At 36.1% G+C, this 17,286-nt stretch overlaps 2 protein-coding genes across 7 annotated transcripts; both read left to right on the plus strand.

The window, feature by feature from the left end:
- Positions 1–6,104: 6,104 nt before the first annotated feature.
- Positions 6,105–11,383, plus strand: LOC126798481 (uncharacterized). 3 transcript variants are annotated; one of them, XM_050525466.1, is made up of 10 exons: positions 6,105–6,216; positions 6,338–6,664; positions 6,820–6,864; positions 7,084–7,158; positions 8,565–9,074; positions 9,187–9,336; positions 9,582–9,752; positions 9,893–9,943; positions 10,016–10,482; positions 10,643–11,383. In XM_050525466.1, exons 2-10 carry the CDS (start codon positions 6,355–6,357, stop codon positions 11,276–11,278), a joined length of 2,415 nt encoding a protein of 804 aa, XP_050381423.1. In that variant the 5' UTR covers positions 6,105–6,216; positions 6,338–6,354; the 3' UTR covers positions 11,279–11,383. The 3 variants fall into 3 exon arrangements, with proteins under 3 accessions (XP_050381423.1, XP_050381424.1, XP_050381426.1); XM_050525467.1 differs by having other exon boundaries at positions 10,028–10,482; XM_050525469.1 differs by lacking the exon at positions 6,820–6,864.
- Positions 11,384–11,602: 219 nt separating this feature from the next.
- On the plus strand, positions 11,603–17,076 carry LOC126799306 (KH domain-containing protein At4g18375-like). Of its 4 annotated transcripts, none has more exons than XM_050526481.1 (9): positions 11,603–11,818; positions 12,005–12,128; positions 12,218–13,025; positions 13,567–14,025; positions 14,171–14,416; positions 14,521–14,736; positions 15,694–15,749; positions 15,830–15,929; positions 16,301–17,076. In XM_050526481.1, exons 3-9 carry the CDS (start codon positions 12,396–12,398, stop codon positions 16,907–16,909), a joined length of 2,316 nt encoding a protein of 771 aa, XP_050382438.1. In that variant the 5' UTR covers positions 11,603–11,818; positions 12,005–12,128; positions 12,218–12,395; the 3' UTR covers positions 16,910–17,076. The 4 variants fall into 4 exon arrangements, with proteins under 4 accessions (XP_050382438.1, XP_050382436.1, XP_050382439.1 ...); XM_050526479.1 differs by having other exon boundaries at positions 12,069–12,128; XM_050526482.1 differs by having other exon boundaries at positions 12,069–12,128; positions 12,341–13,025.
- Positions 17,077–17,286: the final 210 nt, after the last annotated feature.

Consider the following 17,286-nt stretch of genomic DNA (forward strand, 5'->3'; position numbering starts at 1 on the left):
ATAATTAAAGAAAAAGAGATGAAGCCAAGTAATGCAACAATTAAATGGAAGATGATCATTAAAGGCATAAAACATGACATGTTTTAGGGAATAAAACATGACATGTTTTGGAGATTAAAGTATGAGATGTTTTAGGGAACAAAACATGGCATGATTTAAGAGATTAAAGCATTGCATTATAATATGAGGAAAGATGCAATTACCCTCATTTTTTCCTCTATATATACATGGTTTCATCTCTCAAATAAGATCACTTCTCATTTGCATTCAAGAGCCAAAACTCTACCAAAATACTACCTCAAACATCCTTTACCAAAACAACAAGCAATTCTCCCCCATATACAAATTTCATCTCCACCGAAATCACCATTGAAGACATACCTACAAGGTTCCTACAACGTGTGATTCTCGCAACTCATCTCCACGGGTTTGTTCGTTTTTGATTTTTTTACAATACTTTGTATATAAATATTGTAGTATGATGTTTGTTTGGGATTATTGTTTTGTATTAAGAATCGAAATTTTCAGATTGTTTTATTGGATTTTTGGATCTTTACCGAATTGATGGTTTTCTATAATTAATGAGTTTGTGTTTCTATTCTTGTGTTCTAATCATCTTTCTCATACTTTTAGATAATTTTCAGATATGTGCATATGAATTTAGTGCTTGGATGCAGTCCCTAAGATTGTGTTTAAGTGCTAGATTCATCAACCATATTGACGCAAATGGAGTCATGCCCTAAGTACGTTCGGTTTGTATTGATTAAAAGTGGTAAAAATTCTGGAAATTTGAATGTGAAACCATGGTGGGCGATGTCATACATGAAACATGTCTCCAACAAAGATTTGGTGCTTAAATGTAATCTTATTTGATTTCTACTCTAAATGTTATTAAATTCAATTGCATGCAAATTTAGATTAGGCCCTAAGTCAATCTAAATGTTAATTGAAATCTTGCATGATTAGATGATCTCCTAAGGCTCTAATTGTATTGGTGTCTAAAAAGTATGTAATTGGTCAAATTAGAATGCATGATATGTTTAAACTTGTAATTATGTGGTGTAATGGTAAATTTAGTTTAAGTTTGTTAAATAGAAGTCGATCATGTAAATAATAATTTAGGTTTTATTTTAGTAGTTAATAATCAATCTCAAATCCCTCATTATTTGTTAACACTAAAAGTTTAGAGTTCCCTTCAATTCTTCGGACTGAACGATCTCTACTTATTTTATACTAATAATAATGTTTTACAGGGTTTATTATAGACGTTTTAATTAACGCTCTATTAATGGTCCATAAATATATATGTCGATCACATCTATTGGTGTCGATCGACAATATTTTAATAGTAGAATTAAAAATAATTTAAAAAAACCAAAAAAACTGAACCGAACCGTTCAGTTCGATTTTCAATTTGACCTATTGGAGAACCGTCAACCGAACCGAACAGAACCGAAGCTCAATTTCAGTTCGGTTTCCGGTTTGAGCCAAAAACCGAATCGTTTAAACCGAATGCCACCCCTAGTATAAGGGGGGCAGGAGACGACCTTAGGCTGTGGAAGTGTGGAAGGGATGAAAATGAAGAGTTTTGGGCGGCGGTGGGAGAGCTACGCGCTGGTTTAAAAGTGGCGTGTGGGCCCCATGCGCTACCACTGTGGGCGGCGCATGAGCGCCACGGGTGGCTGCTGGAGGTGTCGCGTGAACCCATGTGGCGGCGCGTGAACAGTATTTTACGAACAATAAATTTTTGTCAAAAGTGATTTCTGTATGGTAAATGTAAAGAGTAATTTTGTACAATGAAAATGTAAAAGTAATTTACGTACAGTAATTGTATAACTAATTTACGTACAGTAATTGTAAAAGTAATTTTCTGAAAAGTAAATCGGTGATTAGTATTTACTGGAACAATATTTACGATGGATAGTACATTGGTGTACATGAATACGTATATAGTACGTACATGTACAGTAATACATGAATAGTATTTACGTGAACATTAATTACGTAAAAACCGTAAATTGTTGAACAGTAAAACAATAGTACTGATTCGGCATTAGAGGTTTTACGTAACGTTTCTAACCACGTTTTATACAACTAGGTGATCGACAAAACAAGTAAATGATTTGCTTTCAGTATTGTGGAAATTACGCTTAGGAAAATAAAGTGAGTAAATCTCACTATGACGAGTCTACCATTGGTGGTGATTTATAGTTATGCTTTCTTTTAAAGATCGAACTATGATATGTATATGATATAGTGGGTTGTGTATGCGTATACATGGTAAAATTCGATACATATATATGGGTTGGTATATTATATATTGTCATATTTCTATTTATTTTATATTGTCATATTTCAAATGAATTTATTTATAGCACTGATATTTATTTTATTTGAGCATGAGTCGCTTGGTTTTTGTACAATAACATGTTAGGATTGTATTGTACGTGGTTTTAACTTGAGTTATGTTAAAACGTTTTTCTGTCTTCGGACATGTCTTCGAACGTGTTGGCATATCAGAACCTAGCCTTAGTCGGGTGACAGTTACGATTCAGTTAGAGCTCTAGTATGTCTGCCGGTGTACTACATGAGGGGTAACAAATGTGTTACATGCTTAGGAGAACCCATATTTTTGGATATTGGGTAACAGATAGGTTGCCCAATGTCTGACGGCGTACTGCATGAGGGGTAACAAATAAGTACCCGAGTCTCATGAGTACCCGTATTATAAATGTATTTGGGTAAATAGATGGGTTGCCCGATTTCTCATGAGCACTTATATTTTCAGATATCATTGGACAACCAGATTGGCCGTCCTGTTACTCATGAGTACATTTATATTAGATGTTTTCAACATTTTCTCTTGTATTACTATGCGTGTTCTACTGTTGTTTTACTCATCCGAGCTTCAAAGCTTACCGGGTTTGTGTTTACAATCCCTGTGCACCTATTCGATGGTGTATGAGATAGTTCTGCATGTGTGGATTAATAGAATTGAAGGATTACTCTGATGATTTCGAATTTTCTTTATTTTATTTTGTGGTAAGGACTGAGAGGATTTTACATTTCCATTTGATATAATACTTGAATTATAAATTGGTTTTGTAATAATCAATTCGACTGAGATGTACTATGAACTCAGTAACGATATGCTGTGACTATAAAATGATTTCGATTTATTGAGATTGTTTTAGAATTTTTCACGGTTTCGATTTTGAGTTTAACACTTGAAATTTCGGGGTCGTGACAATTAGTCCGTCTTATTTCAAGGCCCTATTCTGTTGGTCTAATTGCTAATATTTTAGCTCGAAAGTTGGACAACTCTTGATCCCCTAGTCCATGGAAGAAGTCTATAAGTTTCCGACTTGGACCTATATCCTTCTTCCCATTTCCTTCATCAGAAAGTTTAATCTGTTTGATGGAATCCTCAACAGTTTGGAAATTTTCCCCTCTTTTTTCATTTGACCGGAGAAAATTTTCTCTTCTAATTGACATTCTTCAATTGTTGCATAATAGATCTCAGTTGGTTAATTAGTCACACTCTCAAACTAGAAGACCACTCTACTACTTTTTAAACACAAGTCATGCACTTTGCTTCAACATGCAAAAACCCCTGGAGTTAGTCCTTTTCTTCTTGCATGCTTCCACACAAGCTTCACCTATTTTTATGTTTAGTAGAAGTCTCTAAACGATGGAGTATGCCGATTCTACCATTTCAATCTTTTTTATAATGTTGCTTCCAATCAAAATCACGGTTAAAACATCAGAATTGGAAGGACAGATGAATAAGGAATTGTATAATCAAACTGTAGTAACTGAACAGTAAAGAGGCTATGACAGACGAGACGCTGATCGAAGCTTTTGATATGTTAATTTGTTATGGAAAGAACCAAGAAGCTAGGACTGAGTATCGATGAAACCGTACATTGACTAACTGATTCTCATCAAAAAACAATATTGATTGATGTTAACATAATTACACTCGAAATTTGATCAAGTTCGATTAAAAGAAAACAAAAATTAAAATTCAAGCAAAAATTAAATGAAAAACCATACGTACGGGTCATCGTCACATTTGTTATCTGGAAACAATAATCATATGTTGTTTTCATGTACCGAACTCTCCAATATAATTGTTCAAGTTGAGCAAACTGACGTCCCAATGGTCCCATTTCCATAGTCATACTTGTCGTATCAAATGGGAGCACTGAAAAACGATAAAAATAAATAAATACTGCGCTCCTTCAAAAAGAGAAAACAAAAAAACAAATAAAGAGTGTGAGAATCTATATGGTTTGACGTCGATCTCATACTGGATGGACACGATTCTTTACATTTAACTGCAGTCCTTTTTCTGTCTGATGTAAACATTTCCAATGGTATCCAACGTTTACAATCGAAGAGGAAAAGATGTTGAATCTTCCCTTGTTACCCCATCAACCCAAGATGTGAATACAGTGGTGAAGATCAACGAAAACATTAGCCGACAAAGTTGACTTTGTTAGAAAAGATAAATTCCAGTACATAATATTTAATAATATCAAGATTTTTCGTGATTAAACTCTAACACTTTAGAAGTGGCTAATTGTTTGAACAATATTCATACAACGGTACATCTACAAGTTACGCTTGTTGTTAATTAAAATGCATGGTACATGAGTGGTTTCCAATGCAATTGCGCCTTCAATCTATCATAGACCGAGTTTGAGTTTCATTTATTGTCATTTGATGAAGTTTATGATTGATTTATTGCCCTCGTGGATTGTTATATCCTAGTACTAGACCTTAAAAGTTAGAATGCATGTGAGAGTGCATATTAGAGAAAATATTCGATATATATTTTATGAGTAGATAATGAACTGAGGATTTTTGTTATTAAAATTAAACACTTTGAGTGTTGTTACGTTGCGACATTATCACAACGATAAATTAATCGGCTAACTTGCCACTATTTAATAATCATAATCATCTCTAAAAATATAATTAATGATTTATTTGCAGTCCCAACTACTATGATGTTCGCATAATTATACAAAACTATCGAATCTTCTATTGGTCAAGAATTCATTCATATATTTAAATAAATAATTTCGTGTGTAGAATTGAGTAATTGGCATACAGTCCACGCGGTTACCTCTGATGTAACAACAAACAGGGCAATAGTTAATGATCACTGTGATATTGTAGCCTTAATACTTAAAGCTGACCATGACCATGAGACCATCTCTAGTACATCGATTCGTATACGGTACCATTGATCACGTACTGGGTTTTCATAAAGGGGAACGAACTCGATCTTGTTCTGAGTAAGAGGCTAGGGCAACGAACAAGATCTAGCTTCATGGTAATCTAATGGTTCACACTTTCACCCTCCCACATCACATGGATCTGTATATATTAACATCAAATTGACATATCATTAATCTTATTGATGACTGGATCTCCAAACAATCACTTAATTTGGGGCATCTCGATCAACTTCATATGTACTTAATTATTAGGTCACTCACTTTGATACATGCTGGTAAATTGGTACAAAAATAACAGCATCAATCTTAACAAGACATTGGACAACATGTGCCAAACAGTGAAAAACGGAATGGCAATTAAGATTTTGATCGTTATGCATGTCGCTGTTTTTTTTAGTGAGAAGACGAGCTCTGAGTTTCTTAGAGCTGTCCCAGAAGACTGTTTCGCCGTCAACCTTGAGTTTCACATTGCCCTCAGTGGTGGGGTTTTACTTCTCAGTCAAGGCATAGGTTCAGCGTCCTCTCCAGGGTTAGAATTTAGAACCATTTATCTGACATTTCCAAATAACATGTGAAATTAGCCCATTGCGGACATCACTTTGCTCTTAAGATTAAACTAACATACTTAATTGAGACTGATGAAAACACTTGTAAAAGCTCGGCCACCCCTTTCTCTTGTTTTTCCATGCATTCACATGCATGCATCGATCAGAATTTTCTGAAAATAATTAGGAGACTCCAATAATTAGACTCGCATCTTCTTAGTCTTTTGCCGAGTCATTGTTTAAAAACTGCTGACTTGATATTATTACGAACGAAGACGAAGACGGGAAATGACAAATAAAAATTTGAAATAAGCACGATTCTTTTATCTATAAATCAGAGGTTTAGGTACTGTATTTTCTGCACATAAGAACTGATAAGAAGCTAGCTACAGATTTCCGAAGATAGCCAGCCTATCATATCGGTGAGCAATACACAGTGTTTCATTTCCTTCTAATTCGCTGCCTGTTTCCACATGTTTATGCTTTTGAAAACTCGATTGACATGCAAAAATATAAATCATCTTGTATCATGATGATTGGCAGGTCGTCGTCGTTCGAGCATGACCACCGCAGTTGTTCCCAGTTCAATCGTCAATGAATTTCTTAACAAGCAAAATTACGAAGATTGGAGCCTTCGCGTCGAAACATATTTGGTAGCTAAAGGTCTTTGGAAGGTTGTAGAGGAAGCCACTGAGCCTCCGCCTAAACCCAAGGAGAAACACGAGAATTGGGAAAAGAGCAACGCCGAGGCTCTGCATGCAATTCATCTCTGCTGCGGAAATGATGCCTTTCAAGTTATTAGAGGGATAAAGTTAGCGCACAAAGCCTGGAATGCTTTAAGAGACGGCTATCGATCGCGATATCGAGCAGGTACGTATATGGATATATCTATTTTCATTCATGCCATGTATATGATATCTTGGATATTTCATATCTCGTTCAAATGATAAATGATGTTAATGGACGTTTTACCAAGAGTCGGAGGATGCTGAGACAGGGGAATTTTTTTTTTTTAATTTTGACAGAGGATGCTGAGACAGATAAAAATCCGGAAAATGAAACGGTTGAAGGTATTGTATCATAGATCGATATCGATCCTTGAAGACTTCTTTTCGATATTCTAGCTAACCTACATTTAAAGGATCATTATATTCATAATACTCATTCAACAGGATCGGAGAAAAAACAAGAATCATTGTAAAAATTATGATATTTACCTATATATTATTTAAATATGAATGAGCCACACATAATTGTAATTCATGATCATGTACGGATTCCATTTTCAGGCGGACTTCAAAGCGATGATGCTCAGCCAGAGGAAGACAAAGCTGAGGACGAGATAGAGGAAGAAGTGGATCAAGGTATTGATTTGTACGGGTATCCAAACATGCATGTAGTTATTTAGAAGGGCAATGATATAGGGTCTTAAAAATTTAGGCCTTAAAAGCCTTAATGTTATGTGTCAAATCTTGTCACATAAACACATTATTTATTTAATAAAATTATGCCACGTCAACCCCAAATAAAATGACATTCATATCCATCACAATTTATTAGTCATAATTTCTTACATTTTTAATCACTAGTTAGGCTAGTTTTCATATGGAATGATTAAAATATCAATATATTTCTTTCCTTTTTTAGATTTAATTTTAACTTTTGAATTTTCAAATTAACTTATTGCATGATCGATCTAAAGAATATAAGGTAACTTTTTACATATAATATTAAATTCATTGATATAAATATTTTGATATTATATCAATTTACAGGATTTTTTATTCCAACCCACAAATTGCAAAATCAATATATACATATTTTCTCCATTGAATTTTTTTGTACGATTTATATAAATTATATATATATATATGTTGTGTGTGTACACTCATAAATATGTATATATACAAAATTAATATAACTTTCAAACAAATTTGCATGAGAGAATATATGTAATTTCCTGTTATATTTTCTATTTAATATAGGTATGAGTGTTTAAAAAATATATATTGATAAAAAATAATTTAAAATAAAATATTTATCGAAAAAAGTCAAAATAATCTAAAACTGTTAGATTTATGAAGGATAAAATGGTCATTTATATTTAAGAATGATATTGCATTATTTTTTGAAAATATGAAGTGGCTATGTGACACACCATGACACCTAGAATTAAGGCTTTGAGGCCAAGAATTTTGAGGTCAACAATCATTTTCCTATTAAAAATTGCTTCAGTTTACCATTTGATATGGTATTTCTTTCAACGCTGTATATACTTCTATAGGTACCGAGTTACTGGCCAACCTTTATTTATATACCTCATATGTCATTCTACTGATGAAACTCTTCTATATAGCTCTATGGCCATTTAAGGTTTGAATATATATATATATCGATTAATGTCTTATTCAACAGTGTTTACTGTCAGAATGTATGCAACTAAGATGGTTAATCATATAGAGTAATTACTATGTGTACCCGTCACACCACGTGACATTGTCATGTGGTGTACCCAGCCAATCATATTAAGCCATTGTATAATTAACATGCACGCGTTGAAAATGACAAAAAAATATTTACATATAAGAACCAATCAGAAACAATCACAGTAAAAAAATGACCAATAACATTAAGAATATCCGTCACGTGGAATATGTGACAGTTATATATAATAATTTCTCTAATCATATAATAATGGTATCACTCTTTCATTTTGATTTAATTGTTGATAAATAATGGGTACGTACGTGTGTATTTATTTGGCATGCAGGTGATGGACATGGAGATGGGAACATTTCCAACGAAGAAACCAACTATAAGCTTTTCTTTCATTTCGCGAAACGTAAAGACTGGAATAATGTAATGAGCTTTCTTAAGAAACACCCCAGGGCAATAAGGGTTCAAGCTCCATTGGACGGTAACAAGACAGTTGTCCATTATGCAGTCGAAGCACAGCAGGTGGTTGTTGTTAAGAACTTGTTGCCGTTTATCACTAGGGCTTCAGATTTGGAGATAACAGACGATGAATGGTGTTCCCCACTTGATTATTGTTACGTATTGCCGGAAAAAGATGGAGCGGCCGCCGTCGAGATAACTAAATGCTTACTTAAAAAGAAGGAGGAGCTGTGTGGGAAAGTTGATTATCCCTCCCTACTTGTGCGGGCATATACTCATCATAGACCCAAAGTGACTAATTATCTCTATGAGGTCATTCCACCCAAAACTGAGGATCCCCATTTCGCTCAACTGATTTCCCTCAGTTTTAGCACCAAGAGATTTGGTAACATTGAATTATAAGACAATGGTCTAATTTTGAATGTTTATTGCTACAACTTATATATATATATATATATATATATATCATAACCATGTTCTTCTGTCTTTCACTTTAGATATCGCATGCAACCTAATCCAGCGATACCCGAGCTTGGCTATTGCTAAAGACTTATCTGACAATTCCCCTTTGAACGAACTGGCATCTACACCTTCTGCATTTTTAAGTGGAAGCCGGCTCAAATTTTGGGAAAATTTGATATATCATGGTTAGTATACATTGATATATTTATCTTCATTAGTACGTAGTAGTTAGTACATGATATTTATACTCTAAACTTAGCTTAATGGGAAAAAATGGGAAATTTTAGTTCTTGTCTTCTCCTATATATAGCCATCAGGCTGGCATCAGCTATAGCATCTCTTATTGATTAAGAACAAATGATTTGCCCTAACTCAAGATAAATTTAATAGTGCATTGACTGACCGCTCTGTTTACTTATTTGATCGATAGTTATATCCATAAAACCTATTCCCACGAGAGACGTTCCAACACAAGTACATGGCAAAGGAAAACATAGTGATGCAGTCCATGCAATTTCCATAGATGAACCAACAGAAGAATATGGCAAGGGAAATCCTGCTCCTACACCCTATGGCAAGCAGAGTGGTCATATGCGCTCAGGTAGCAGATGACGCCTCATTTTTTGTTGATGCCGTTTTCTGAAAGTGCTTCCATCATTAACTCAATATTTACAGGGCTACTGTATATGAAATTAGAATATTTGAAGAGCTTTTGCTAACATGTTTGTATCTGCAATGCAGTTACGGCTTTATTTCGAGGACTAACAATCGAAAATATCTGCAAGATTTTTGGTATGCCACTGCGTGATGTTATATCTAATATTACTTATTATGATGTTAGAATTGATATTAATTGCTTTTCAGTGTCAACCCTAGGGCTCAGTCATATCTATGAAATGAAATTGAGCCATGTCCGCAGTGCTGAAATGTTAGGCTGGATGTGTGAAGTACTGACGGTAGAAAAGATGAAAGAATATGAGGACACAAAGCAAACTAGAATTACAGAATTCGTGGAAGCAGCAATATTCCAAGCAGCAGAAAGGGGGCTTGTTGAGTTTCTTACTACTGTATTCCGTGAAAATCCACATTTGGCGAAAGTCAAAAACAAAGAAGGCAGGAACCTATTTCAAGTAGCTGTCCAGTGTCGTCAAGCAAAAGTTTTTGATCTTATACATGGGCTCAACAAAGACAACAGAAAAAATATAATGAGTAATAAAGATCATGATGGAAACAATATGCTACATATGATGGGGCTTTCCTCCCCATTTGCAAGAACAAACCGTATACGTGGGGCGGCTTTGCAAATGCAAAAAGAACTACAATGGTTCAAGGTTAGAATTATTCTTATTCTAAGTCTCAATATATTTACTCGTCATATTCTTTATAACGTACAATAATTTACTAGTTACTACACGTAAACATGATATGTTTGATAAAGTAAGTACTCTGTAAGCTTCTAATTATTTAGTATTGCTTTCATGGTATGCATAGGAGTTGGAGAGGATGGCTAGTCCGGAGGATCTTGAAGCTGAAAATCATACTCTTGATATGAGTCCGCGTGAGTTTTTCTCCAAGAACCATACAGAGTTGGTGAAGGAAGGTGAAAGATCTATGAAAGAAACAGCAACAGCTTGTACAGTTGCATGTGCTCTCATTGTTACCATGATGTTTGCTGCAGCATTCACACTTCCTGGTGGAAATGATGATAATACTGGTTATCCCAAATTCCAACTGGAAAGGGCATTCAAAGTTTTTATAATTTCCGACGCTATATCACTCTTTACTTCCGCTACTTCAGTAATGTTGTTTTTGGGAATTCTTACGTCACGTTATGCAGAAGATGATTTTCTGAAAGTTTTGCCCCGAAAAATGATATTGGGCCTCTTGACCCTTTTTCTCTCCGTAGCCGCCATGATGATTGCGTTTGCCTCTGCCCTTTTCCTAATTTTGCCGGATGAAGAATGGATCGCTGAACCGATTACTTTACTTACCGGTATCCCAATCGCCTCATTTATGTGGATGCAATTCCCATTTCTCATTGAGATCTTTCTCTCTACTTTTATACTAAGAATATTCAACAAGAATACAAATGTGAAAGTAAACTTTGCGAAAGTTAGATTTGTCTAGGCTTCTTTGATATGTTTGTATTTGGATCTGCTATCACAAAGTTTGTAAGATAAAGACGTTGTGCTTGTTTGATGCTGTAATAAAATCCCAACTCCAATTCGTATTTGACTTCACTTAATCAATTTGTTTAGTTAGTCACATTAATTGGATATTTATTTAGTTTTAAAATATCAATGCTCTAGATATTTATTTAGTGGGATTATAGATGTGACTTCGTCGAATATACAAAACAAAAAGTAGGATCAATCAAATTTGGTAGTAAACAAACATACGTACGTGGTCGAGTCGGTAAAAGAAGATGAGTGTGAACCGCCTCATGTTTGTCTCAGCCGACACAAAACTAAGGACTAGAAATGGGCCGAGAACTTCCAAAATGGGCCGTCCCCCGCCTTGTTTTTCTCTGCAACTCTTCAATTAACTCTCCCCAGAAATCAGCAAAGAGCTCAATCACACGCTCGAATTCATCTCTCTGCTGGCAGATGAGAAGCGCCACTCGACCCAGCCAACGGCGACCATTTCCGACTCCTCTCTCTACCTCCGGTACCTTTTTAACCTTTCTCCTTTTCTTTCACCCAACCCTAACTCTTATCACTTGCTCTATTTTTCCCTTTCTATTCTCCGATCACCGATCACAAATTTCCGAATTCTCTCCTGCATTCTTTTTTTTATTTAATGCGCAAAATTTGATATCTGAATAGCTTGTTTACGAGTGTGTTTACTGTTTAGGTTGGTTTTCGCTTCCATTTCTGTGTTTTTTGAGCTCGATATGATTTGGTTTTTGAAACCTTAGGGGCTCGAAACGAAGTCGGTGACCTATGGAATTGCCCTACTTGGATCCCTGACTTATTAGGTACGTAGTTCAAATCACAATTTTACCTTTCAATTTTGCAGTTACTGAAATCCAAATTTCTTTTTTACCTTACTTATTGTGTTCTTTAGTTTGACGATCAATCCAGAAGTTAGTACTTAGTGGTTTTCAGCTCCGCATAGCGTGTTCAATTTCGATTATTGGTACCATTACTATGATGTTGTAGTATCCTCTTGGTAAACCTCACTGTCCAGGAATTTTGATCTTTCGTAACGGTTAGTGTAATTTGGTATCGGTTCGGGGAGTGTTATGGATTGGAACAAGCGAAATGTTCTCGGCCAACGGCCTAGTGTGCAGTTTAAAAGAAAAGGGAGCAGTAACAAGAGAGGGAGCTGGAATAGTTCAAACCAAGAACAGTCTTCGGGCAATGCTCAGTCCCTCGAGACTGTGTATCGTATACTCTGCCCCTCTAAGAAAATTGGCGGTGTGATTGGGAAAGGCGGTGGGATAATAAAATCACTGAGAGAAGAGACACGGTCCAAGATTACGGTTGCTGATTCTGTTCCCGGTTCGGATGAGAGAGTGATTATAATCTTTAGTCCCCCAAATAAAATTCCGAGGAAACAAAATAATGATGAAGATTTAGATAAGGGTGATGGACAGGAGCCCTTGGAGCTACACTGTGCTGCCCAAGATGCACTTCTGAAAGTTCATGACAGAATCGTAGAGGAAGATCATGATGATGGGGTTACATTTGATGATGATAATGAGAATATTGTTGTCACAAGACTTCTAGTTCCAAACAACTTGGTAGGATGTCTTCTAGGAAAGCATGGGAGTGTTATTCAAAGATTGCGAAATGAGACACATGCAAACATTCGTGTTCTTCCTGCAGATCAGCTTCCTACTTGTGCTATGGAAACTGATGAGTTGGTGCAGGTACTCTTTCTATATATTGTTTGCTTCAGGGCACGCATTTCAACATATGAGAAATGATAAGTGTAGTCTAACATATATGCTAATTCATCTGTTGTATGGGCTAATAAAGCAAAGGAGGATTTTATTCTATATGGTCAGTTTGAATGCAAGTGTTCTATGGTGCTTGTTTTCTTAGTTTAACATCTTACATCAGTAAATAAACTCCAGGTTTGGATTTGAACCGACTGATTCAACACATATTTAAAATAGTGGGAGTAAACTGCGATTACCCTAAATTTTGTTTGAAACTGATTCAACCGTTTCTTAACTATGTTTTAATTGCATTTGTGACTATAGATTAGGCTCTAGAATCTTGTACAAATTATTTAGGTTAGCTAATCAAAATAGCTTGATTCTGCTATGATGGATTGTGTTAGTTATAGCCTTATAGACGTTGACCCTTGGTAGCTTGGTTTCTGTATCTTCTCAGAATATTTTGTGAAGTTATCTATCTGTTTATTTTTTTTCTAGCATCCATACTAATTTAAAACATCTTTTGAAGATATCTGGAAAACCGGGCGTGGCGAAAAGAGCACTTTATGAAGTGTCTACCCTATTGCATCAGAATCCACGTAAGGACACACCTCCTTTGAATTTGACTGTACCTTTTGGGGGTCAGGGGTTTCATCTGCCAGGAGCCCCAAATTTTCTCCCACCTGGCAATCAAATGTGGCCTAATAGGGAGCCTGCCCACAGTATTCCACCAATGCCATGCATAGGAGAGTATGAAAGCTCTGAATATGCCCGAGGGGGTTTTATTGGTGGTCCGGAGTGGCATGGGGTTGAAGCTCCAGCTGAGTTTTTTATTAAGATTTTGTGTTCAGCGGGGAAAATTGGTGGGGTTATTGGCAAGGGGGGTTTCAATGTGAAACAGTTACAAGAGGAGACAGGAGCCAGTATACATGTTCAGGATGCATCAACAAACTCAGAAGAACGTGTAATTCGTGTCTCTGCTTTTGAGGTATACAGATTTGTAGTACAGAACCATGTCCGTACATCTAGCTTCTTTTCTTGTTGGCTATTCACATGGACGACCTGCTCATCTGTTTATTAGTGCCTATGGATTTATATGCTAGTGGTAGATCACATTGCTGATACTCTTTCAGGCTTTGCGGAATCCAAGGTCGCAAACAATTGAGGCAATTCTTCAGCTTCAGAACAAAGCTAGTGAATCATCTGATAAAGGTACGATCACGACGAAGCTTCTTGTCCCATCAAGTAAAGTTGGCTGCATCCTTGGACAAGGAGGGCAAGTTATTAACGAGATGAGAAGGAGAACCCAGGCAGATATTCGTGTGTATTCAAAAGATGATAGGCCTAAGTGTGCAGCTGAAGATGAAGAGCTTGTGCAGGTGATGCAATTGCATCCTTTAATTGTTATAGTCTACAGGACATATCAATTTCATCATTTTAGATTTTCCATTACTGATATATCACTCTTGTTTTGGTCTTTAAGATATCTGGTAACTTTGTCGTTGCTAAAGATGCTTTGGCTGAGATTACATCAAGACTGAGAGTGAGAACTCTGCGTGATACAAATGCTGGAGAAGAACATGCTCATGTGGGCCCTCCGCCTAGATTTGGTCCTCCAGGCAGCTTACCTGTTAGAGGAATGCCACCACCACCCCGTGCAATTAGAGCTTCCAGCTCTGGTCAATATGATCATCTAAAGGTATCCCTCCCAAATTCTGTACATATGCATGTTGTTTATTAAACTATTATGTGTTCCTTGTGATTATAATGCGTGGTATACCAATCCAGAGAAATTGAAATCGTGGCCTAAGACTATTGTAGTACTTGTTGCAAAAACATTAGACCATCTCCCACCATAAGGTAAAACCATAAATATACCTTACCACCACCTCCCACCATAAGGTATCCCCCATTTCCCCAAAAAAAATTTTGCCTTATGTGAATAGTGGAATGCTATCTATGGCATTCCATTTCGTAAGGTAAATGAGATATATTTTTTATTATTTTTTCATTTTCTTCCCAATCTATCCTCATACTTTTTCTAATATTCCAATTATATTCATTTTAATTTTAGTTACATATTAGTTTTCTCCATAAATACCATACTTATTTTTATTTTTTACAAATAACTATTGTACCATCACGAACCTAGCAGTGAGCTCTTTCATATGATCCCAATATTGAATATGATTGAGTTAAATTATTTTAATGTATAAAAATAACTTATGATTTATAAACGATAATTAACGGCCTCTTCAAAACTTTCTCGGAGATGACCTCCGAGCTCGGAAAAAGTACCATACACACTGATGCATAAAAGTAAAATAACTAAATAATACATAAATATTAAAAGAATATATAGAATTTTCAAAAATGTCCGTTAACTAGCCGTTATACATGTTGACAAAAAAAATAGTAGCCGTTTTTTCAATCATGATTCAAATAATAGCCGTTGTCATCCAAAAACCCTATGTATACCTTACCATTTATACCTTATGGTGGGAGCTTAAAAATAAAAGGCAAAAAAGATGCTAGGAATATACTAAAGTGGTAAGCCATATATCACTTATAGCTTACCAATTTTACCTTATGGTGGGAGATGCTCTTAGTGGTCTTGCCAACTGCCAAGATAACTTATTTTGGTATGCCCTTGTAGGTTGGTGGATATGAATATGAACCAGAGAGATACCCGGTTCCTCCCGCTGCCTCTGGGTATAAAACTACTCAAATTTTTGTTTCTTGTTAAGTTTCATATATTTTTAGTCTGATATTATGGCTGCCCTATATCATAGCTATCAAAGAGTCAACAGAGCTCTGGATGGTAGGATTCCGAACAGTGCAGTTGATTCGTTTACTGGAATAGAAGGGAGCAATGTTTCCCATCTTCGAGAGGTATTTTTCGACACCTGGTAACAGGACCTGGACAAAGGACATTAAGCATGTAGCAATGTGTTTAGGTTTTCTTGGGCAGTTCACCATTACTTACATGGTGCACATCTTTATTACAAGCATGTGAAAAATCTGGAAGTGGTTTTATTTTTAATTAAATTTATAATTTATGAAATAAAGTCTGTTGGCTTTATTAGAATTGTGTCTTTCTGGCTTTTGTGCCTTTGTATAGCTTTGGAAAACGGAAAAGTAAAAGTGTCCTTGCTGAAATTTTGCTGATTCTTGCTGGAGTGCATGAATCTCAATCCTCATATATATTTTAGGTTAAGCTGTTGTGCAGTTAAATATTGCTAATCTCTTCAATTGGTGTTCAGGTTTCTCAAGCAAGAGTGAGATTCCAAGACTCCCACAGTACTCTTCCTGAGCGTGTTTCTGAGATCCGTGGTCCTGGTCAGTTGAATGCAGCACAAAATATCCTTCAGGCCCTCACGGCCTCTGTTGGTCAAAATGCTAGTGCTCAGCCTAGCTCCAACCATAATGCAAATACTCTGCAAGGTTCCTACTCCAACATCTCTGATCATCAAAGCCCGTACCATATCAATGCTCCAAGAAGCCCATACCGAATGAATGATCCACACAGTCCCTATCGAGGAAATATTCAGCAAAGCCCCTATCAGATCAAACCCCAGCAAAGCCCCTACCAAACCAATGCTCAGAAAAGCCCCTACCGTATCAATTCTCATCAAGGCCCTTACCAATTCAGTGCTCAGCAAAGCTCTTATCAGTTGAGTGCTCCACAAGGACCAAACCCCAACATCAAGGCTCCACAAGGTGCGCACAATAACTTTAGCTCACAGCAAGGTGCGTACCATAACCTTAACTCACAGCAAGGTGCGTATCGTAACCTAAACTCACAGCAAGGTGCGTACAATAACCAGTATGACCTTAACCCACAGCAAGGAGCTTACAAGTACCGACCCTGATGATTTCAGAATTTTTGTGCCATATTGTTTTTAGATTACCCTTGTTATTAGTGTACCAATATTATACGTAGAAATTTCTCTTATGAGCTTTTAGGTCTCGCATAAGAAATGCCTATAAAACTATTAATGGATTCTTGAATGGAGATTAGTGGTCGGTTGTTTGCAAATATCTTTTCCCTTCACTTTACATTCCTATAAATTTCGGTTTTCTTCTTAAAATTAAAGAGATCAATTAAATCCATAAGAACCAGGTATTGTGATTATAGCAAAGCAAATCTATTGAAGGCAAGAAAACAGCTGCTGCAGCCTAACACGATATTACAGGCCCAGATTGGGCAATGATACCTACTTCCCTAGTTCCCTTCCTGCTTTTGCTT

Source organism: Argentina anserina, chromosome 6 (assembly GCF_933775445.1).
Source record: "Argentina anserina chromosome 6, drPotAnse1.1, whole genome shotgun sequence".
In the NCBI taxonomy this organism is placed as follows: Eukaryota; Viridiplantae; Streptophyta; class Magnoliopsida; order Rosales; family Rosaceae; genus Argentina; species Argentina anserina.

Excerpts from the sequence above, each read along its gene's own strand:
- LOC126798481 (XM_050525466.1), top strand. The coding sequence starts at position 6,355 with ATGACCACCGCAGTTGTTCCCAGTTCAATCGTCAATGAATTTCTTAAC. Across the intron at positions 6,665-6,819 it reads TCGATCGCGATATCGAGCAG|AGGATGCTGAGACAGATAAA; the intron begins GTACGTATATGG and ends TAATTTTGACAG. Across the intron at positions 6,865-7,083 it reads GGAAAATGAAACGGTTGAAG|GCGGACTTCAAAGCGATGAT; the intron begins GTATTGTATCAT and ends TTCCATTTTCAG.
- LOC126799306 (XM_050526478.1), top strand. The coding sequence starts at position 12,396 with ATGGATTGGAACAAGCGAAATGTTCTCGGCCAACGGCCTAGTGTGCAG. Across the intron at positions 14,026-14,170 it reads TTCGTGTCTCTGCTTTTGAG|GCTTTGCGGAATCCAAGGTC; the intron begins GTATACAGATTT and ends ATACTCTTTCAG. Across the intron at positions 15,930-16,300 it reads ATGTTTCCCATCTTCGAGAG|GTTTCTCAAGCAAGAGTGAG; the intron begins GTATTTTTCGAC and ends ATTGGTGTTCAG.